This window comes from Sycon ciliatum, chromosome 11 (genome assembly GCF_964019385.1).
Source record: "Sycon ciliatum chromosome 11, ocSycCili1.1, whole genome shotgun sequence".
Lineage (NCBI taxonomy): Eukaryota > Metazoa > Porifera > Calcarea > Leucosolenida > Sycettidae > Sycon > Sycon ciliatum.
The window spans coordinates 21,276,516-21,300,067 of record NC_088653.1 but is presented as its reverse complement, the minus strand read 5'-3'; the positions used below and the strand labels follow the sequence as shown (position 1 = coordinate 21,300,067).

Sequence of the window (23,552 nt, the reverse complement as noted above, 5' to 3'; positions counted from 1 at the left end):
AGTTATTTCTCCGTGATTCGCTAATGAGTCCACAAAGGACGAAACAGCTAGACAGTACTAGTGCTGTCCCCAGATCGTGTATTCTAAATCCATAATACTGACGCTCAATCTCCAGACAGCTGTTTCAGCCTTTTTTAGGTCCCATCAGTGGAGCTCAGAGCGGGAGGTTAAACAAATGGCAATACGGTCTATATGAAATGAACAAAAAAAGCAATTTGAAAATGGCTCAAAGCATCAAAGTCAGCGAGCTATCTGCAAGACACGCACAAAGAGAGCTTTGCACGAAGGCAGATACATATTACATATACCTTTGACACTAACCAAAAAGAGTGCTCAATCAAGTCAACGCAAGGCAGCGTAATGCGGTGATCGAGTCTATAAAAAGCTATAGTGACATGTAGCCAGGCCCCCAGCACAATAAGCTGACTTGCATCATGCTAAAATCGTTCACACAAATCTCTTATAATAATTATTATATAGATTGCAGGATAGGGTGGTTGCACCAGGAAGTGCTGTCTCTGCGATAGTGGGACCAGCCAAGATTGCAGTACAGTCGTCCACCATCAATCCAGCACTTCATTGGCCCACGCCCTCGATACACCAGCATGATTTCCGGAGTTATTACCATTCATTGATACATGCCCCCCCCCACCCCCCAGTTCTTCGGCACCTGACCCGAGTTCTATTTGGGCCGCACTACTTTGTAGCAGTCATACTATAGTACTAGAACTGGATGCACGTGATATCCACTGGAGCTGGCGCTGGCCATGAGCTGACCCACCGCCGTGCCTCCCAGTGTCAATTTTGCTTATGTGATCCTACCACAATCTGGAACATTATCAGTACTCGCCTCTGTTGACTTGCCAGCACTAGTTCTGGTGGATCCGGGCATGTTTCTGCCTTCTCTTAAGCATGTATTCTCCTGCAGGTGCATCTTTCACCTCCTTCTAATGCGCGAGCACATTTTCTGTGGAGATTCAACGACACATAGACCAGAAAATACAGAACGGAACAGTGGCTGCCAATGCGACACAAGTACCACATAGACCTAAAAACTCATAAGTACCCTGGGAGTTAGATGCATTTACGGGCAGTATGCCAGGATTTGCGCAGCTAATTTAAAATCAGATTAGCAATGCTGTGTGCTACCTAGGCGGCATCTTGGACTCAAAAACCAACCGATTGTGGTCCAACCCAACCGACAGCGTTGTCGGTGGGTTCCGATTGGCAGGTGTTGGGTGGACGTATGATCCATGCGTCCCCACAAGCAATGAGAAGTTAACAATGCCACTAAGGATATAATATCGCGGACAGCAGTACAATGAAACTGGGCCATTCATTATCAGCAATATCAGGGGTATATCCCATCCGATAAGACGTACTGCTCGTGTATGGCGGACTTTACAGCAGGTCCCGACATAGCTTGCCCCGTGCCCTTTACCACTCCTGGGCCAAAACTGTTGTACAATATTCGAGAGGGTCTAGCCTAGTGAGTGTGAACAGAACCTGGCAAACCATATCTCCAAGTGATTCACATGTTGGTATATTCTCCGTTATCATACATCAATTCCGAGCAATTTGACACCCGAATATTCTCGCACCACTACTGCTGAAGTATTGACCACAAACCATGTTCCATTTGACTTACAAACGGAACTTGCAAAAGGCATGAGAGCACTGGAATCTGTAAAGACTCTCGCATTATTTATTAGCCACCATACATACCTTTCGGGAAGTCGTGTTGGATGCAGAATGCTCGGAGAGCAGAGCTGAGTGAGATCTGCATACAGTAACACAGCGACAATGAATCACATGAACAGAAGGTATCCGTACACATCTGAATATGCGCTTATGGGAGGAAAATCCGTGCGACAAAAGAGGATCGTGCTATGCAGGTGTATGTCTTACCCGGGTACGTACTAAGTGAGTTCCACCGTACGTATATAATTGTATTGCAATTGAATTACTTTACTGACTGGAGCCAAAAATATCAATTGGCACTTACTCCGGTTACCCGAATGTTTCGGTACCACTATCATTAGGTTTGTTGCAATCGAACCAAGTAATAGTTGAGTCATTTTCAATGCGTTAGGTGTTACCTGACGTGCCCACTGCATCAGCCGCTATGTCATATTCCACCAGGCATGCACCAAACCAGGCGCAATGCGCACACTGATGATGGTGGTTGTCACACAACGAGCAGTAGTAAAAGTGAAAGCACATTTTGCATGTGATTTTGTTGTAATTTGTGCCTGTCGAATTGTCTCAGTGTAACTAGTTTATCGTTAGCTTACTAGTTTGTTTATACAAAAGAGAAAGACCAAGGAACTACAAGTTACGCTATACTGTCCACTAACACCACCAGTTACTAAACAATCAGCTCATGCGATAGCATTGCACGACACTGAACAGCTCTAGCACATCTTGGATGCGCACTCCAACAGCCTTGTGGACGACGACCGTCACTGGAGAATCGGTCCGTCGCTCCACCAGCCCGGCGGCACAGGGGACAGTGCCTTGGGGGTGTCAGGCATGGATCAGGCTGATAAGGACGTGGTGGAGACGGAAATGATGTTTGCAAGGAAGAGTGATGATACTGTATAAGCAGAAATATTCGTCTGGAATTTAATTTCGTCTTTTTCGTCCAAGGAGCTTTTGGACTAAATTAAATGTAGGACGAATATCGATTTGTCCAGCGTTTCTATACACTCTTATGATCCATGGACGAAATTTTCAACCGGACGAACTCCTTTTCTTTGGAGTTGGACGAAATTATTGACCGACGAAATTTTCTGCCTCTACAGTATGCGTATATGCTCTCCGCAAGTTGTTGAAGCAACAGTCCGGCAGTGGAAAGTCGGCAAGGTTAAAATAAGTGACCAACTGGGTGAACGTACACCAAATGTGGCCCATCTCTTGAATGGTGCGGACCACGGCAAGGACCTGAAGTTGAAGGTCGTCAACGGCAACACCGCATGGTCGACGTCAATGGGAACATCAAGCCATCAAGTTGGTGGAACTATGGAATGTCCGTCGCAGGCTGCAGCGACAGGGTAACGTGCTCAGGGAAGAGTACAGCGACGATGATCAGCTGTGTCTTGCACGCAGTCGTGTTGATCGTGGCGTGCAGAACAACAGAGGCAGTTGCGGTATTCGTACATTTGTCTGTTTAGGATTGTGATCCCCAGGAAGTCCTTTGGTGAGGAGTGATGTCACGCAACGAGCAGTAGTCAAAGTGAAAGGACTTCTTGCATGTGATTTTGTTGTAATTTTGTAAGGTGTGGTGGCAGAACTTTCAGCTGGTAGTGGGTGATGGGCTGGCGGTGTGACAACAATTACGGGCTTGACGAACGACATAATTATGGCGAGTCGATCTTTGGCCAGTTTCTGAGTTGGAGATTGTCACCGTAGACCCAGAGATCTGGTCCACGGTCCAGGGGTTGGGATCCCACTGTGGTGAGAGCTTGTGTGCCTGCTCATTGCGGCGTAAGACGCGCTGACCAGGAGTGAGGATGGGGGCGTTTGACCGGCGGGTGGCATTGGCAGCGTCGCACTGGGATTGGCGGAATTGCTGGTCACGGTGGGCAGCTGAAGGCAAGTCTGGTGCGGCTGCCGTAATGCAGGGTATGCTGTCGCGGATGGGGCGACCAAACATGAGTGTTGCCGGTGCCTCGTGAGTGGCAGGGTGTGGCGTGGTGCGGTACGCTAGGAGCCATTGGTCTAATGCAACATTGATGTCTTCGCCAGCTAGTTTGGCAGTTGGCAGAACTTTGCCAATGGTACGGTTGAGGCACTCGACTGCTCCGTTTGCTTGTGGCCACAAAGGAGGGGTGTGGCGGTGCTGGATAGCGTGTTGCGCGAGGAAATCAGCAAAAGCCGAAGAACGGAACTGAGGACTGTTGTCCGAGACTAGCTCTTCGGGCAAGCCGAACATGGATAATGTAGAGCGCAGAGCTTTAACAACACCGGCCGTAGTAGGTGTCGTGCTGAACACGTTGATGACCGGGTAGCGAGTCAACTGGTCGATAGGGGCAAGCAGGTGCTGACCGTTAGGCATGGGTCCATACAAATCGACGAAGACTCGTTGCCACGGCTTGGTGGACGGTGGTGTGGGCATGGACTCCCGGACGTAGCGGTGTCGTTGAGAGAGTTGCTTGGCACGGAATACATTGCCGGCAGAGTGCTTCGGCTTCAGTAGCCATGTTGGGCCACCAAACCTTGCTGTTGAGCCGTTGCTTGGTGCGGACAATATCTTGGTGGCCCGCATGTGTAAGCTGCAGGGTAAGCCGTTGGAGGGCCGTGGGAATGACGAGACGGTCGTTGCGGAGTAGTAGACCGTCACTCTCAGACAGTTCATGGCGAAGGGCAAAGTACGAGCGGACCGTGGTGTGGTTGGAATCCCAGCGGCCAGATTGCAGAGAGGTGTCTGCGGTGGTGGCGTCCGCAATCTCCTTCAGAGCCAACGCATTCGGCTTAGAGGTTCATAGGTTTTCTGGGCCAGGCTTGTACTGGAGCTGGAAGCTGAGATCCTGCAGGCGGAGGACCATGCGCTCAATTCGTGGCGGAGGTCTCGATCCGACGGCCATGAGTTGCAGGAGCGGCTTGTGGTCGGTGACAATGGTGAACTGTGGATCACCTTGTCAAGTAGTGGTGAAAGCGAAGGCAGCCAAACTTGACACCAATGCTTCCCGTTCAGTTTGATAATATTGCTGCTCGACGCCGGAGAGTGCACGGCTGGCGAATGCGACAGGTGCATCGTGGCCGTTGTCTTGGCGTTGACACAGGATTGCGCCGAGGCCGGTGGGCGATGCGTCGACATACAGTGATGTGTATCGCTTGCGGTCAAAGTATTGCAGCATGCAGTCTTCGGCGATGGCGTTCTTCAGTGCATCAAATGATTGCTGCTCAACATCAGTTCAACGCCAAACAGTACCTTTCTTAGTGAGAGCAGGGAGTGGCGTGGTGAGATCGGCCATGTTACGAATGTAACGGCGGAGGAAGTTGGTGAGACCCAGGAAACTCTGTATGTCGCTGACGCAAGATGGCGTAGAGAATGTAGCCACAGACTGCTGGTGGCTGGGAGAGGCGCGGATGCCCTTGTCGGAGTAGACGCTAGCCATGAACTTGAGCCGAGGCTTGAGGATGTGACATTTGTGACATTTGGCTAGGTTGAGTGTAACGTTGTGATCTTGGAGCCGCTGGAGGCAGGCGGCGAGTCGTCGGTTGTGCTCTTCGACGCTCTTACCAAAGTTGAAGATGTTGTCGTGGACGTTCTTCACACCGTCGAGGCCAGCGAGCCATGGCGTCCAGTGTGCGCTGTAGGATCTCGGATGCGGACGATACGCCCATGGGCAGACGTTTACAGTGCAAAACTGCGTAGCGACGCGACTCAGGGTGGCCTGGCTCTCCACAGCGGTAGCAGAGCGATGTGCTGGATTCCCGCTGGCCTGGAGCGCGAGTGGCGACTGGGGAAGGTGGCTGGTGGTACGAGTTTGCAGCTGGATGTGGCTAAGACTGCATCGGTCGACGCGACGGAGTTGAAACAGTAGCGGGAGGCGGCTGTGTCCTTTTGTAGAACGGTGGCTGATGACGAAGGGCATTGATCGAGTCTTGTGTGTGCCAGAACGCCGTCGTCTGTTCCACTGACGCTTCAAATGCTCTGGCGGCCTTGAGCACCTTGGCGAGATCAAGGGACGCAGTCTCCAGCAGTTTTCTGCGGAGTGGATCGGACGTGCATCCTGCCACAATTTGATCACAGAGAGCCACGTTCTTCTGGGCATCGTCGGCGAAGCTGCAGGTCGTTGCCGATGCCAGCAAACGAGTATAAAACATGTCTAACGTTTCGCCAGGCTGCTGGGTGACCTGCCGGAAGTGGAAGCGGGCCATGCTGGGGCTCTGCTTCGACTGAAAGTAGTCGGCGGCGGCGGTTATGAGGCCGTCGAGATCGTTGCCAGTGTTAGCTAACGTAGGGACGAGCTGCTGGATGTCCTTGCCGGCCACATACTGGAAAGTGTCTCTCTGGCGAGTGTCATCCGAGATGCCGGGTGCTGCGACATAGAGTTGGAAACACCGTTCCCAGGCAAGAAAATGGGCAGCAGTGTCGTAGAGACTGCTGTAGATTGGGAATGGCTCCGGAGGCGGTAGTGACAGTAGGGACATGGCGAGGATCAGGCGTTTGCTCGCAGCGCCAATGTAATGTTGTTCTCTTGCTGTGTTCCAAACAACAACTAGCTCGGAGCTCCGGAAAGCTCCGCAATAGTGAGGTTTTGCATTCCGAATTTCGGCTCGGGGTTCTTTGGTCATTTGTCGAACATCAAAATGTCGAATTTTCGCACCGACGTTTGTTTTGCAAGTCGAAAATGATGTGTTTTGATTTCGTGAGCCCCAGCATCAGCAATGTCCTGTCCCGTGCTCCTTTTCTTGCTGATTCCGACAAACTTTGATCGCGCCCAAAGAGTCGAGGGCCAAACCTGCCTCCTCAGTCGCCTCAGAAAAACAAAAAGGTACACCACACCAGGAAGCAAGTCAAATAAAGATGTGTGAACAACAGCCACACACCACAGAAAAGCATACAGAACAAAAACTCAATTACCGACACCATAGACACTGCAAAATCCAAACAGGAGGAAAATACTAACTCCCTGAGGACACTGAGCATGAGGCAAACGAGCAAGCAACCTCTTGCCGATGTTCCACCGTGTAACAACAACCGCGCTGGCCACCGGACTGTATGGTAGAGGTATTACACCTGGACCTCAAGACCAACGGGCGAAGGACAGCAGGCCGGGCCCAGGTAAATACAATGAGGAGCACTGTATACAACTACAGAAATAACCCAAACCCATGCCAATTTGACCAACATACCTTCCCTGCGCATCCATTCCTAGTGTACGGGTCTGAAAGATGAAAGATGGAGCGCTTGTATACACGGGCCCGGAAAGCCTGCTTCGGCCGCTCGGCAGCAGCTTCGTAGTGGTGGTCAAGGGTCGAAGACCGACGGATACGGATCAACTCCCCAGTGAACACACCTTTGCCCATACTACAGGGGTGGTTACTACCGACAAGCAGATACAGGAAACGATTGGTGACCTTGAAATGAGGCTTCACCGCCATGTATCCCTTACTACGGAAAACTGTGGTGTCCAGGAAATCAATGCCATCATGTGTCAGTTCATGAGAAAACTTGAGGGCCGAACACTTATTATTCCTATCTAAAGTGCGCTGAACTTGACCTTCGCAACCATGCAATGATAAAGCGTCTATAAACCTGAACCTCTAAACCCTCCCCGTCTAAGATCGGCAAAACGTACCGCTTCTCCAAATACAGCATAACAATGTCGGCATAGACCACTGCTGCAGGCGAACCCAAGGCAGTCCCTTGGATCTGCCGAAACACATCGTTACCATACACGAACTCATTTTTCTTCCGAATGACTGACATCAAGGAAGTCACTGCTGTTAATAACCATGTACGAAGGGCGAGGGGCATCCACCTTGTACACCTGTGTGTGATATACCACGACAACCGAGCTCGTTGGGGATGTTGGTGTAGTAAAGGCTGGTCACATCTATACTCAATTATAAATGATCGTCCCGCACAGGCAAACCTTCTACCAAGTTGATGAAATCCGCAGTTGAGGTCAGAACAGTACTTTCCTCACATACATACGGATTCAGTAGAAAGTCAGTGAACTCAGCGGGATAGTAGCCAGGACTATTTAGATTAACAATAGGCCTAACCTTCAGGACCCAGGGCTTATGTGTTTTGAGAAGTCTCCTGAAAACGGGCATGCGCCCCCGGTGCGACTAAGAACAGTGACATATATTTGTGGGCATACGATGCTCAATGCGATGCCTAGTCATGGCGAGTAAACAATTGACTCGGGTCGCTCACAGGAAGTCTCAACACAGCCTTGAGCCTGTCGGTTGCCATCGGCAGTCTAGCAGCATGCTCATCTAGCCCCTCAGGCAAAAAAACAGTCATTTATAATGTTTGGCATTGTGATGCTGGGCACGACCTATATCATCATAGTGAGATCTGTCCAGGACTACTATCACAATAGACTGCCTTTGAATGTACCTGAGTCCGATCGCGTTCTAGCTCCCAAACTATGTGCTGCATGTGTACACTCCGCCTATGGTTAGTCTACTCCAGAACAACGCCTGGAGAGGTTCATTGGGGGCATGAGAGGTTCATTGGGGGCATGATGTCCCCCCACCCCATTCCCCCTGCACCTGAAGTACCGGTATTGCCCCCCCCCCCCCTCCCCAAACAAATTACAGGACACAGATGGAGCACTGGGGAGCACGTAGCAGTAGGCAAAGTTGACGATGCCAGTGCAGACACGGCCTGACCTCGGTCACCACACTGGCACCGTATAGTCTCAAAGGGACATAGCTACCAGAGAACACACAGAATGGGAGTATATAGTGCTATCTCGGTGGATAGACAACCCCCTATACACAAAATATCTACTGATAGAGTTCTGTGTAGACCCTATGTGCACATATGTGTGGATGAGTACTGGTAAACGGACAGCTAACCCTAGTCTAAGTAAAATAAAGGTAGAATGTAGACCCTGGGCAAAAAAATAAGTAAATAAAAATATTGACTAGTTTGAGGGAAAGACACAAACGGGAAAAGTCTGAAGAAAAAATTGACTGTCACCAAAAAAATAATAATAGCTACACACACGAGGGAACTCGGATGGAGAGCCAAGGATTAAAATTGAAAAAGAGGACCATCAGTTTACGAGTTATCCGTTTTGTCAAACACTAACGGATATAAACGTGATGCAGCTAAGCATCAGGTCGTTGAATGTCATGATCTCATCAGTCAGTTTTTGTGCTGATTGTTGCACATTTTTGACTCAGCAGTATTCTGCATATAACCGTTAGTGTTGGACAAAACGGATAACTTGTAAACATGAGGGAACACTCATCCTTACCCAAGTCCCAACGTCAGCACTCGGCGCTGCTCCGAACCAAGAGGGACACTGGAGAGATCGTCCATCAGCTCCTCTCTTGTCCTGCGATCAAATCGCCTAATGCTAAAACACAAGAAGATAGGAAAGGCAAGTAGAATAAATAAATCAATAAAATAATAGACAACAAAACAAGTTTGAACAGCTGCAAACGTAATGGACGATCCGAACAAGACCAATGATATACCTAGCAATAAGTGTGCAGAGTGTGCAGCCCAAGGATAATCATCCCACGGCAAAGTTTATTGTTTAGGGCATAGACTCACAGTAACAGGCTCACCTTTGCTGCATCTCACACCGCTTCACACGGTAATCTACTGTATCACCATGGTAATTTCTGTTGCACATTGCTGCTTGTTTAACAAAAGGCAGAAAACACACCGAATTTCCAGGAATTACCATGGTGATACGGTACTTCATAATGACCCAGAGAGAAACTAAACCGGTATCGAATTCCTGTCAGCGACGCAATTCTTCTGAGGTGTAAAGTGACTTCAGGAATATGTTGCAGAAAACTGCGATGCATGCTGATTATCTACTGTGCCCTATTGTGCACAATATACCAGGTGTGTTACTCAGGGATGAAGTAGATGCACACACGTGCCGTGCATCACGGCAGGTTAGGTTTGCTACTAGCTGCTTTAGTGTACTTGTGGTCCGAACTTGCACTCTACTCAACTCTGCATACGCAAAGAGTGCTGGTGCCGAAATGAACCAGAAGGGTGCTGAGTGGGACGCAACAACACTGACTCTGTATACCCATGTCCACAGATATGATAGGGTATGCAGTACCTGCTCTAAGATTTAACACAAACTGGGTACACGTCTAACTGGCACAACTCCTGCAACACTGGGCCAGAGCCAGATGCGTTCAAGTGCGGCTACTGTGTGTCAGGGAGTCGTAAACTTACTTTCGACTTCCTGATGTACATAATTGTACATGTACATGTATGAACGTACTCGCACTGGGCACTCTGGCCGCACGCATCTGCACGCGTATGCAGCCTGTCAGTGGCGGTATACCCTCGAAGTATAAAAAATTATAGTACTCGACAGGACTTCCGACCGGGTCGCAGGTAACCCAGTGTTATTTTTCCAAAAGGTCCAAGTACTCACAAACAGGGTCACTGACCCGGCTCTGGAGCAGACACTGGTAATCTAGGTCCAAGTCTGCTCGATTTTGTTCTGACGCTTCATGTGCTTTCATAGCCAAGGTTTCTCACTTTCTTCGCAAGCTCTTTTAGTCTTGAGAGTTGACAACTGCTTATGGTTGTGTTGGCAGAAAACATGTCAGCTAATCTGACAACCGTCCAACCCCATTTTACTGGTAAGTAGTCAGCGAGTGGCTTTGATGGGGCCATACTAGAGGGGAAGTTACGCGGCATATTTGTGCTTCCTTTTTGAAAACACGCTCTCGCTCGAAGGGTTTCTAAACTTTATCCCTGCTCTCATTGATGGAGTTGCCAGCGGCACTCTACACTCGGAAGAACAATGTTGTCTAGTTTTTTATGAAAAATTGTCAAACATTTTCAAATTGCTATAAGTTTGGTTAGGGCCGGGTTCCACTGCGGCTCCGCAGCTCCGCTGCTCCACGGTACTTGGCTGCATGCAGCAGAGCGGCGCGGTTCCAGTGACACTCGCCATTCACGGTACCGAGATCGTGCTCGACGTTTTTGATGACATTTAGCCTGCCTGCGCGCGCGTGAAATCCAAAAAAATCCTCGTGTTCTGGCCTGTGCAACGAACTAAAATTCCCCCGAATAAAACAATCAAGTGCGGGAAACAATGCAAGCCGTGACCGCGGCTTGCATTTTTTTGTATCAAGCAGCGAAGCGAAAGCTGGTGATGAGCCGCGGCCTCGCTGGACCAGCTCGTAATGATGACGCTTCATGCCGTGGATGATGTGCGGCGGAGCGGCAGTGGAACCCAGCCCTTAGGCAAAGGAAATTTGTCATTAATTTGTTCATGCTGCATAGATGGAGAGCTGCACACTCTGGCTTATGGACTCTCGCCTACAGTGTAGTCGTACTGCTAGTGTACTGGCATTACAGAACTTCAGAAGACACGAAAAACGAGAACATAATTATGGCGAGAAAGTAATTACTGGCTAAGAATTGCCCTAGGACTTACCGCTTCTCAGTGCTCCATACCAGGAAGTAGTACAATACCTACTCCCTGCTCCATACGAGTGTTTTCTCCTCATTCTCTGCATCCTTTACCCCAGGAGTCTCGTCCATTTAGCGGCTCAAATGCTTGAGCTCCGGATAGCGGAAAATAGCTCGTCGTCCATTAGCGGCTCTAATAGTACCTGGTCTGAAGTGTCGCAGTCTAGCAACTATGATTTTTGACAGGAGGGTAAGGGTTGCAAACCCAAAGAGACCCTAAGCTTCGTCTATCAAACAAAACAATAAGAATGGCCCTAAAAAATGGAAGAGGAAAAGAGTGAGCGAGCTGGTGTGAGCGCGCTACTTTTCAAAAAATAGAAGCTGAAAGCCATCAAAGTCAAAGCATTCTGGCTAGCGCGTTTGTGTATGTCAAGAGCGCTAGCGCGCTAGTCGCAGCAAACGCTCGCAGGCCAGAGTTAGCGCTATTTGGGCTGTTTGCCGCACGCGGCAGCTGGATGGATCACGTGATCCAAGCTGACAAATAAGGTCCGATGGTTCAGCTACATTGAGCCACAAGCATTGTTGTGTCCCTCAGTCAAGTCATAATTATTATTATGACTTCTCACGAGCATGCGCACTAGAGATGCATGCTCGTGTGAAGTTAGTTGGTTTTGGGATGTTCGGAGGCAGTCTTCTCTTGCTGCAGCTGAGTCTGGTTGAAGATAATGACATTCCGAGTTCAAAGCAGTTCAGAGTGAGCCAGTTACGTGTGTGTATAAACTGCATGATTAGATCATTGTATGGTCTAGGCAGGGACCATACAAATGGCGACGAATACTTACTTGCCCTACGCCGCCACCATCGAGCCTTTCGACGGGGGTGATTTCAAAGACTATCGCGAACGCGTTGAATTTTTCTTCTGTGCCAATAGTATTGGTGTCGTGGCGTCCAATGCCTCTTCTGGTGAAAAGAGAGCAGCGGAGAAGAGAATGACAGCGCATCTAATTTCCCTGCTCTCTAAGACGGTCTACTCAACCTTGAAATCCCTGATCCTACCTGACGAGATCGCGTCAAAGAAGTATGACGAGCTTTGTGCTGTACTGGAGAAATACTACAAAAAGAACACTACCCCAACCACCGCCGCTTTTCAGTTTCGCCAAGTCTCCCAAGCTCCGGGTGAAACTACAGTCGATTTTGCTAATAAACTCAAGCGTGCTGCTGTCGATTGTCAATTTGGCTCCCATCGTGACCGAGCCCTCACGGACCAGTTTATTTCGGGCATGGCAAGCTCGACGATACGACGGAAATTATTACTCTCCAAGGAGTCCGATATTGACACGTTTGAGAAAGTCATCGACCTGGCTAGCAAGGAGGAACTGGCCATTTCCTACTCAAAACAATTCACTGCACCCTCTGCTGCTTCTGCGTCGATCGGGTCTCCCACGGACATTCCCGTACACATGACGAAGGAACGTCGATCCACCAAGCAGCCGATGGCGTCCGGAAAGCGTTGTTTTCGCTGCGGGTCGGATATGCACCTGGCAAACAAGTGTCGACATAAGGACGCCGAGTGCCGGTACTGCCACAAACGGGGGCATCTGGAGAAGGTTTGTCGTACTAAACTGCAGAGAGACAAGCGTGACTGTCACCATGTCATGGGTGAGGATCTTTCTACCTCCGACTCTGACTGTGAAGACGCAGGTGAGAGCGTTCCAATGTATACTGTACGTGATACTACAGGCAGCGTACCCCCGTTTGCTGTGGATGTTGTAATCAATGAGGTACCCATCCCTATTCGCATGGAAGTTGATACTGGCAGTGGTGTGTCCATACTAAATAAACGGGATTTCGAGAAGCTGGGTGGGGTTCTGTCTACCTTACCTAAATCCACCGTACTGTTGAGGGGTTTCTCTGATAAGCCTATTACCTGCCTGGGCGAGCTTGAAATGAATGTCACCTTGAATGGTACGACAGCGCCCGTTAAGCTCAGAGTTGTAGATGTCTCGGGACCATCCCTTTTGGGAAGGGACATGCTACAACTGTTTCAATTACCATGGAATGAAATCTTCTCTGTCAAAACTAGAATTGATGAAACCGTGGCACAAATTCAACTGCGTGAGGAAATTATGGCCCAATTTCCAGATCTGTTTGATTCTACCTCAATGGGCAAACTAAACACAATGAAGGTCAACCTGCGTGTTGACGACGCACACCCGGTTTTCCTCAAGCCTCGCAAAGTCCCATTTGCAATTACTGAGAAATACGATGAGGCTCTTGATCAACTCGAGCGCGATGGCATTCTCGAGAAAGTTGAATATTCACAATGGGCAACGCCAACTGTTCCGGTCAAAAAGCCGGATGGCTCGATTCGCATTTGTGCGGATTACTCGCGCACTCTAAATGCACATTCACCGCTGGAAAGCTATCCGCTACCTACAATCGCTGAGATCCGCGCTAAATTGTCAGGCGGTACGAAATTCACCAAAATCGATCTCAAGCAGGCGTATCACCAGCTCGGGCTCGATGAATCATGCCGAAAGTACACCACTATCAATACTCACCGTGGTTTGTTTGAATATGTGCGCTTACCGTTCGGTGAACACTCGGCTGTTGCCATTTTTCAGCGCACCATGGAGACTGTGCTGGCTGGCATCGATGGATGCATTGTATACATCGATGACATTGTGGTTACGGGCAAAACACCTGACGAGCATCGAGCGACCCTTGTGAAAGTTCTCCAGCGCCTGCAAGAAGTCGGCATGAAACTAAAACTCGAGAAGTTTGAAGTCATGCTTGACAGCATCTCCTACTTGGGGCACACATTCTCAGCGGAGGGTGTATCGCCATCAGCCGAGCACACTACAGCCATGAAAGACGCAAAACCTCCAACTACTGTGAGTGAAGTGCAATCGTTCATCGTTGTTCTGCGAACTACGTCAGAGCATTCATTCCGAATTTTGCCACCATCATGGCACCGTTGTACGCCTTACTCAAAAAAGATGCTGTGTGGAAGTGGGAGTCTAGTGAGAGCAACGCGTTTGACGCAATCAGATGTGCACTCTGCGCCACTGAAACGTTGGCTTTCTACTCCACTACGAAGGACATCAAGGTCCAAGTTGACGCCTCAGGCGTAGGTCTAGGAGCGGTGCTATTGCAAGAAGAGCGACCTGGTCATTTCCGTCCCATTGCATATGCCTCGCGTGTTTTGACCAACGCGGAAAAGAACTACTCTAACATCGAGCGAGAGGCGCTTGCCGTGGTGTTCGGAGCTACTACTTTCCGCCAGTACCTTCTCGGTCGCAAGTTCATTTTCGAAACAGACCACCAGCCGCTTGTTAAACTGCTTGGGTGTACAGACGGCGTTCCGTACTTGGTGTCACCGAGACTCAAGAAATGGAAGTTGGCCCTAGCGGCATACGACTACTCTATCAAGCACATCCCAGGGCGCCAAAACCCATTCGCTGATTTCATGTCGCGCCAACCTGGTCCTGGCGCTCCCTGCTCCGACGAGGTAGCTGATGAACAGGTACTATTCATTGAAAGCGAAGTCATTAATGCGGACACAGTTGCTACCGAAACGCAACGGGATCCTATACTGAAGACAGTTTGGCACCATGTACTGAATGGGTGGCCGGAAACCATTGATCAAACTCTACAGCCGTACTTTGCGAAGCGCTGGGAGTTGTCTGTGTCTGACAATATCCTTCTTTGGAACGATCGTGTCATTGTTCCAGAATCATTACGTGAGTTCTTGCTGAACGATCTTCACTATGAACACACAGGTGTAGTTCCTATGAAACGCTTGGCACGTCGCTACATGTGGTGGCCTCGTATCGACAGAGATTTGGAGCAGGTTTGCGCCCAGTGTCCGGAATGCCAAGCTGAAGCACGCCTGCCAGCGAAGGAGTTTGGTAGCTGGTCATGGCCGACGGGACCTTGGCAACGCTTACATATTGATTACGCCGGTCCTTTCATGGGCAAGATGTTTCTTGTCATTGTTGATTCATATTCTCGATTTCTGGATATTGTTCCTATGGACCGTGCAACGTCCGCTACTACTATCGCTGCTTTACGCCGTGTCTTCGCTTTGTTTGGCCTACCACATCACATCGTATCGGACAACGGCTCACAATTCACGAGTGAAGAATTTCAATCATTCCTACACAATAATGGCATTCGACACACTTGTTCCGCTCCTGGACATCCGGCGACCAACGGGTTAGCAGAACGCTATGTTGGGGTTTTCAAGTCAAAATTGAAAGCCATGGGTACGCAGGGTGACCTACACGCTACGCTACAACGCTTCCTCCTGTCACATCGTACAACCCCTTCAGCAAACAACAAGTCACCAGCTGAGATGCTTATGATGCGTCAACCACGTACCCGTTTTGACACGCTAAAACAGACCGCCAAACCGTCTGTTGACGCTTACGAACGCAACATGAACAAGACCCCAGAATTCCAACCAGGCGACGCTGTGTTCACTCTAAATTTTGGCTCTTATGGTTCAAAGTGGGTCCCAGGTCGCATCGTGTCAGTCATCAGTCCAGTCAACTACCAAGTTCAAGTTCAGGATGCTTTGTGGAAGCGTCATCGCAACCAGTTGAGAGCACGTTCAGTTCCTTTGTCTGAGTTTGTGAGGGAGGATGTGGCTGAAGCTCCCCCTAAATCGACGCATCAGGCTCCATCGTCATCCGCTGATACTGGTCCCAGTGTTTCTTCTACCGGTACAGTTTCAAGTTCAAGTCCTACTACCGCTGAGAAACAACCGTCAAGTCAGTCAACAGTCAGCCCTACACCAACAACCACGACAATACCTACGGATAGTGAGTCTGAGTCTAGAATGCCAACACCATCGACACCTGGTCAGAACACTAGTACGACCCGGTCCGGCCGCCAGGTTGTCATACCTGAACGGTACCGCACTCAAGCCAAGTAGTGGTTTCCAGTTACTGCAGTGGTCATGAACTGTATTATAATGTGTATACAAATCTTGTTTCTGTAAATAGTTCAAATAATTATAGGTATTAGCCGTCATAAATACATGAATAGTTACTATGTCAGCCATGGGTATCGGTTATAATTCTATAGCGAATGATGACATAATTGGTTGCAGATCAGACACTCGCATAGTAGCCATCCATACGTATTTGAACCACTCTTATTACTGTTTTCCATGTTCGTCTTTTTCTAGTGGTGGGGGAATTGTTGTGTCCCTCAGTCAAGTCATATTATTATGACTTCTCACGAGCATGCGCACTAGAGATGCATGCTCGTGTGAAGTTGGTTTTGGGATGTTCGGAGGCAGTCTTCTCTTGCTGCAGCTGAGTCTGGTTGAAGATAATGACATTCCGAGTTCAGAGCAGTTCAGAGTGAGCCAGTTACGTGTGTGTATAAACTGCATGATTAGATCATTGTATGGTCTAGGCAGGGACCATACACGCATTCAATATAACGCAGAGCGCCAAGCCGCACAGAGTACCACACCATGATGTGCAGAGCACGCGACCGTAGCCAGCAGCAAAGCATGAGCACGAGACCGTAGCCAGCAGCAAAGCATGAGCACGCGACCGTAGCCAGCAGCAAAGCATGAGCACGCGACCGTAGCCAGCAGCAAAGCATGAGCACGCGACCGTAGCCAGCAGCAAAGCATGAGCACGCGACCGTAGCCAGCAGCAAAGCATGAGCACGCGACCGTAGCCAGCAGCAAAGCATGAGCACGCGACCGTAGCCAGCAGCAGAGCATGAGCACGCGACCGTAGCCAGCAGCAAAGCATGAGCACGTGACCGTAGCCAGCAGCAAAGCATGGGCACGCGCCCGTAGCCAGCAGCAAAGCATGAGCAGGCGACCGTAGCCACCAGCAAAGCATGAGCATGAGACCGTAGCCAGCAAAGCATGAGCACGCGACCGTAGCCAGCAGCAAAACATGAGCACGCGACCGTAGCCAGCAGCAAAGCATGAGCACGTGACCGTAGCCAACAGCAAAGCATGAGCACGCGACCGTAGCCAGCAGCAAAGCAAGAGCACGCGACCGTAGCCAGCAGCAAAGCATGAGCATGAGATCGTAGCCAGCAGCAAAGCATGAGCACGCGACCGTAGCCAGCAGCAAAGCATGAGCATGAGACCGTAGCCAGCAGCAAAGCATGAGCACGCGACCGTAGCCAGCAGCAAAGCATGAGCACGCGGCCGTAGCCAGCAGCAAAGCATGAGCACGTGACCGTAGCCAACAGCAAAGCATGAGCACGCGACCGTAGCCAGCAGCAAAGCATGAGCATGAGACCGTAGCCAGCAGCAAAGCATGAGCACGAGACCGTAGCCAGCAGCAAAGCATGAGCACGCGACCGTAGCCAGCAGCAAAGCATGAGCACGCGACCGTAGCCAGCAGCAAAGCATGAGCACGAGACCGTAGTCAGCAGCAAAGCATGAGCACGAGACCGTAGCCAGCAGCAAAGCATGAGCACGCGACCGTAGCCAGCAGCAAAGCATGAGCATGCGACTGTAGCCAGCAGCAAAGCATGAGCATGCAGTAACAGCACTATTAAACATAGCAGCATAGATTGAGCGGTAGCATAAAGCTGCGTGCACCCATTTATCTGCATTATCACCATAATGCTACACACACACACAAACACACACACACATACACGCACACAAACACACACACACAGACACACACACGCACACACACACACACATACACACACACACACACACACACACACACACACACACACACACACACACACACACACATGACAGGCAGAATACTTGTCTGGGAATGTCCACTACTGAAGTTGACATTAACGAGTGTATATGGGCGGTATGACTAACAAAATAGCAACATGAAAGACACTGACAAACATAGCGGAATACTGAATCATCTCAACACTAGAACAACACCATCATCAAGTCAGGTTTAGCACCTCAGAGTGACACGTCAACGCATTGCGCCTGGCAGACATTAGCGCTTGATGTAGCGGATACGCAACACCAGTATCAGAAGTCCGGAAATGAAGAAGGCGAAGAACAACGCCAGCAAGATTCCAAAGTCAAAGCAGATCTGATCCAAGCCCTGCACAAACATCAACCATAACATCGTATGACGTCATAATTATTCATAAGTCTCTTGTAGTCACACCACATGTCATGCTTGTTAGGTTTTCTAGCACTTGCACCTTTGTGTCAATATTTCGATGTGTACAGGTCACACATTTTCGCTGTTAGTTTTAGCAATCTTCTTCTTTTCTTTCTTCTTTTTTATTTTTCTTCTTCTTTGCGCTGTTTTATCACCTGCTTACTGTACTCAATCCACTGTTCTTGTTCATTTCCCTTTGTCTGTATATCACCTGACGAGAAGGCTTGAAAGTATACTTGTGAAACCGAAAACGTTCAAGATAATCGTAAAGAGCCTGAAGTGTGTCCTCTTTTTTTTCTTTTGTTTGATTGTAATTTGGATATGCTATACTTGTAGATGTTTCCAGGAATGAAGTCATAATGGTGAGACGGCGTAACCCGCGATATTCATGTTAAAACAAAATGGCGTCACGATTTATTGAAAGTGGTATAGTTGGTGGTACGAGTGTTCAAACCCATTTGAACTTCATACTGTTCGTCTTCTTTTTGACATGCTCTATTTCCATCGTCCTTAGCTTTTGTTTGTTGAGAGCTGTTTTGTCTTTCTCCTATACCTCTGGGGGATGCCAAGTGATGGTTTTGAGAGGCTGGTGATGGCTGTGAGCGAGAGTTTGCCCATCGGCGTCGTCCTCGCTATAGCGATGAAAATACTAGTTACTGCGCACCTGGCAGATATCACAACACGTCGGAGCGTCCAGGAGCAAAGGAATCTTGGGTTTTCACTGGAATCTAGTTCCTCCAGCATCGTGTAGCCCACCGTCGGTGAATGGCGGTCCAGAAAGGTCGAACCTGGTCTTCTGCAGCATCTCGCAGTCCTGCGAGGCACACTGAATACGCCTGTCATGTATTCTACAAATAAAAATCACGAAGTAGTGGACTTTACAGTGATGAGTCTATCCTGTATGCTGCAAAAGACGCAGGAAATGTGACTGGTGGCCGTACACTGGACGCCAATATCATCCCAGTCTTCTCCTGCAGGATCTGTTTGACATTGACATACCGGTATGCAGTGGGTCGACATTGGCCTGGTTTGGCAGCTATCTGCCTGGGTGGATGTAGCAGGTTTGCATTGGCGCGTCGTCCAGTCCGACATTTTCTTGTAACTGTGGAGTACCAGCAGGGTTTGAGAGGTTGCTCGTGCTGTGAACACATCTCTACTGCCTGTCTCGTCCTGGAAGTGCCGTCTCGCCGCTTCCTTGCTCTACAGTCACGCCGTTATTTCGCTTTGTTTCGTGGTGCAGCTCAAAACCTGCCCAAACAACTGTGAGCTCGCAACATGGTATGGACAAATTGCACCACTCATGCTGGTTAACTAAAACCGGGATAGTCGAGTAAGCGAGTTCACTCCCTGGGCCATGGCAAGATCTGTTCAGCGCGGGCTATTCCAACTTCCAAGTGCATAGTCACCGATCGATCCATGCGATGGTGGTTGACCTACAAAGAGCACAGGTCTACGAGTACTACTATTGGATGCTGTCTACATGCAGTCAATAAAATCAAAGTACCTCAGTATGCCCCAGAATAGGGCATGTGCATCTATAGCATGACACAACAGGGGTTCTGGCGGCACCTGTCAAACAAGCAGTAGCGACTAGTGCCAGCTACTTATTGGAGGCTAGCCGCTACAGTCTGTCACTGGAGATAATTATTATGTTCACTGTTTAGACTGAGCACAATCAATGATGCCCAAGCAATCTGCCCAATGTGTGTTCTGTTCCACCTAATTATAACGTCCCATCGCATCAACCCTACTACACGCACATGTCGTCACTCTAGCACGACTTGTGTTATTATTGTTTATTTTGATTCGCACGATAAATAGAGCACAATAAACGTTAACTTGACCGAAGGTTAAAGGCGACTGCAGATAGAGGAACACATCGAGGTACAGGTACCGGCATCAATACAGTATCAGAGCGAAACAAACAAAAATGAGAGGTACGCAAAAAAAACTCTCGTAAGCCCAAGGGGAAGTGGTTGATGAGGGATGAATGCACTCTCCACGCTCATCTACACTGTTCGTGGAAATGCACACATACATACAATAATATACAACATAGCAATAGCATGCACAGAACCGAACAATTTCATGTTCACACATGCAAGCACAGACCTGAACATTAGTACCAAAAGCCGATACAGACAATATCCCCATACACACAGACGCACACACACACACACACACACACACAATGTCCCATGTATGCGCCCGTGGCGAGAAAAGCACGCAAATCTACAAATGCACCGGATGTGAACCCACAGATTTTCTCTTATAGCAACGATAGCGGATCTGATTCTGAATGAAACACACACACAATACAATCATTGAATGCCCATCCGCAGATGATGGCAGGTCCTGAAAGAACAGGCAGTGTTCCAGTGATGGGGAACAGAACTTCGAGTGGCTAGTGAGGTATACACACACACACACACACACACACGTGCGTGCACGGGCACACACTAAAGTATTCAGAAATAGAATCGACATCGTAGTATTCATTGGTTGGGGAATGGAAAGGAAAATAAAACATTGCTGTAGGTTATTGTTGTAAGGACACTGGGAGCACAACAGAAAGGTAAGCAATTTGCTTTGAAGCAAAGAAAGTTATTATTCCACGGATCTCAGAAGGAAGGAACGTTCCAGAATGCTGCACTGGCAACAGGCGGCCTGCATGTGCGCGGCCCCTGCAGTCGGTCCAGCTGCCGGCCTTGCAGTGCTGAAAAGAATGTGCAGTACAGCATGTCACATAGTATCGCAGCCTGGACAAATAGGCGCTGGGAAGTCCTAGTTATGTGCTCACCTACACCACGATGCACCAATCTTCTGAGCTACTTTGGCAACAACTTTGTCCACTTGAGACTCCCATGGGCTGAGCCAGTTGTTGAGGGCTGCATCAAGGTGGACGGCAATGACCGCTGATGGCAAGGCAATCCATGACACACAGTCACTAGGGCATCGTCAACATGGCTCTGAGGCTGGATGAATAAAATCAACCTTTAGGCTGCCGCGGGGTTGACAACGAGGCCGCTGTCTCGAAGCTAGTCAGTCAGCCTGGTCACCGCCATTGACGAACCAGTCGCCACCGCCAGCAGTGGCGGTAGGTTGTGACAAGTGTGGTGCAATATTGTCAGCAAATTCAGTACTCAGGATAAGATGAGTGACAAAGGGAACGTTGTGTTTGATAATATTGAAGTGAACAGGGATGATCACAAACCCTGCGCGTACTCCACCGTGAGTTACAAGAAAATTCCGGACTGGACGACGAGCAAACACCAACCTGCTACATCCAACCAGGCAGATACTATTACGATAGCTGCCAAACCAGGTCAATGCCGACCTACTGCATAATGTCAATGTCAAACAGATCCTGCAGGAGAAGACTGGGGTGTTGGCGTCCAGTCACTGAGTGTACAGACACCAGTCACATTTCCTGCGTCTTTTGCAGCATACATGATAGACTCATCACTGTAAAGTCCACTACTTCGTGATTTTTATTTGTAGAATACATGACAGGCGTATTCAGTGTCCCTCGCAGGACTGCGAGATGCTGCAGAAGACCAGGTTCGACCTTTCTGGACCGCCATTCACCGACGGTGGGCTACACGATGCTGGAGGAACTAGATTCCAGTGAAAACCCAAGATTCCTTTGCTCCTGGACGCTCCGACGTGTTGTGATATCTGCCAGGTGCGCAGTAACTAGTATTTTCATCGCTATAGCGAGGATGACGCCGATGGGCAAACTCTCGCTCACAGCCATCACCAGCCTCTCAAAACCATCACTTGGCATCCCCCAGAGGTATAGGAGAAAGACAAAACAGCTCTCAACAAACAAAAGCTAAGGACGATGGAAAGAGAGCATGTCAAAAAGAAGACGAACAGTATGAAGTTCAAATGGGTTTGAACACTCGTACCACCAACTATACCACTTTCAATAAATCGTGACGCCATTTTGTTTTAACACGCATACGGTCCATTCCACAACCGATTATGGACGCTAAATGTGTCGTTGCAAAGGTTGTTTGTCGTCCCTGAAACGAACATTGTTCTTTTCGTTCTCAGACCCCCTCCCCCACACCGTCCGTAATGAACACAGCTTGCTAATGTGTATGCCGAATATGGCATGCATGTACATGTAGTATAGAGGTGAACTGCTTATTGTCACTGTGTACATATATAGAGAGTGAGTGGCTAGTGCACTACTAGTGTATGATATAGCACTGCACATGTACTGTGTATGCTGTTTTGCTTGCATACCTGTCCTAGAGATAACTGCTTCAGAACTGCATCACCATTCTCAAAGCAGAAAGCTGTGCCGTTGCCGCACGAACCTGCTCAAACACAAAAAATGACAAACAGAGAGTAAAAAGTGTTCATAAGTTTGATAAAGTTGAAATTGTGTCTGTATTGTTTTTATGAACACATCCCTGCTGAGATGTACATGTAGAGGAAAAGATAAAACAAGACACAGGAGATGTAGGGACCAAGTGTCAATGTCTTGGAAGAAACTTTTAAACTGGACAGAGGTCTCGAGGTTAGCGTTGAAATCAGGGATCGATAATTTACCTAAGTGTGCGCATGAGCATGTCTGAGTGTGTGTGTGTGTGTGTGTGTGTGTGTGTGCGTGTGTGTATGTGAGTGTGTATGTGAGTGTGCATGTGTGTATCACCGTGTGTCGAGAACTGCCGTTCACGAATATTTGAAATACATATAAATTTAGTGTTCACGTCTTACTTGAACTTCCTGTAGTTTCAGACTGCAACTCCGTCGTCTTTCTCCTTTTCTAACTCAGTCTTTCCATTATCTGACAGTGGTGCTCTCACCTCTAGCTAGGTGCAAGCACCCTCCGCCAGACGCGAACTACATTCTTGTTTCTCTAAAGTCTCTCAAATATATTTCTTCGCGTTCACTTTCGTTCTGCAGTTTATTTATTCATTTATTTTCCTTTCTTTCTACCTCGTGGTACACGCGCTACATGTGCCACCATCTTTGTTTCCATGGCACCACAGTGCACCTGACCACGCGATCGCTACGCAGCTCAGGCCCGAATGGGTCCGGGTGCGCTGCGCGCGTCACGATCTATTTGGCCTCGCTTGCTTCCGAGCACCGCCGTTTTCGGAGCGCACTGATTGTGCGTCTCAGTTCTTTTCTCCGTTGTTTGTATCTCCTTCGTATTGGTTATTCTTCTTCTTGACTGAAGGGTAGTTGATGAAAGAAGTACTCCGGCAATGCAGCAAAGAGCTGGCTGCACCAGTGTCGCGGCTCTTTTCGCAGGCCTTCCACCAAGGTCGGCAACCTACAATGTGGAAGACGGCAATGGTTGTGCCGGT

General features: G+C 48.9%; 2 protein-coding genes and 1 long non-coding RNA gene across 6 annotated transcripts; 1 reads left to right on the top strand and 2 right to left on the bottom strand.

Moving 5' to 3' along the window:
* Positions 1 to 162: 162 nt before the first annotated feature.
* LOC135827729 (uncharacterized) lies at positions 163 to 11,654 on the bottom strand. 4 transcript variants are annotated; one of them, XM_065340180.1, is made up of 5 exons: positions 11,115 to 11,443; positions 9,265 to 9,334; positions 8,949 to 9,050; positions 1,726 to 1,780; positions 163 to 967 (listed from the first exon to the last, which is right to left on the bottom strand). In XM_065340180.1, the coding sequence occupies exons 1-5, from the start codon at positions 11,194 to 11,196 to the stop codon at positions 938 to 940; spliced, it is 339 nt and encodes a 112-aa protein (XP_065196252.1). In that variant the 5' UTR covers positions 11,197 to 11,443; the 3' UTR covers positions 163 to 937. The 4 variants fall into 4 exon arrangements, 2 of the variants coding, with proteins under 2 accessions (XP_065196252.1, XP_065196250.1); XR_010555533.1 differs by lacking the exon at positions 9,265 to 9,334 and having other exon boundaries at positions 11,115 to 11,423; XM_065340178.1 differs by lacking the exons at positions 163 to 967; positions 1,726 to 1,780 and adding an exon at positions 8,274 to 8,398 and having other exon boundaries at positions 11,115 to 11,654.
* Positions 11,655 to 11,913: 259 nt separating this feature from the next.
* Positions 11,914 to 16,028, top strand: LOC135827170 (uncharacterized protein K02A2.6-like). The gene is made up of 2 exons (XM_065339697.1): positions 11,914 to 13,983; positions 14,190 to 16,028. The coding sequence occupies exons 1-2, from the start codon at positions 11,914 to 11,916 to the stop codon at positions 16,026 to 16,028; spliced, it is 3,909 nt and encodes a 1,302-aa protein (XP_065195769.1).
* A 507-nt stretch (positions 16,029 to 16,535) lies between these two features.
* On the bottom strand, positions 16,536 to 23,118 carry LOC135827389 (uncharacterized). The gene is made up of 3 exons (XR_010555427.1): positions 22,957 to 23,118; positions 22,480 to 22,553; positions 16,536 to 18,162 (listed from the first exon to the last, which is right to left on the bottom strand). It is a non-coding gene; the product is annotated as an uncharacterized LOC135827389 (long non-coding RNA).
* Positions 23,119 to 23,552: the final 434 nt, after the last annotated feature.

What these genes read in the sequence shown, in the direction of transcription:
- LOC135827729 (XM_065340178.1), bottom strand. Translation starts at nt 11,196, where the DNA reads ATGCAGAGAATGAGGAGAAAACACTCGTATGGAGCAGGGAGTAGGTAT. An exon ending in GTATGGAGCACTGAGAAGCG is followed by an intron (nt 9,335 to 11,114) that starts GTAAGTCCTAGG and finishes TTAAACAAGCAG; the next exon opens with CAATGTGCAACAGAAATTAC. An exon ending in CGGTGTGAGATGCAGCAAAG is followed by an intron (nt 9,051 to 9,264) that starts GTGAGCCTGTTA and finishes CTTGTGTTTTAG; the next exon opens with CATTAGGCGATTTGATCGCA.
- LOC135827170 (XM_065339697.1), top strand. Translation starts at nt 11,914, where the DNA reads ATGGCGACGAATACTTACTTGCCCTACGCCGCCACCATCGAGCCTTTC. An exon ending in ACGCAAAACCTCCAACTACT is followed by an intron (nt 13,984 to 14,189) that starts GTGAGTGAAGTG and finishes TCCACTACGAAG; the next exon opens with GACATCAAGGTCCAAGTTGA.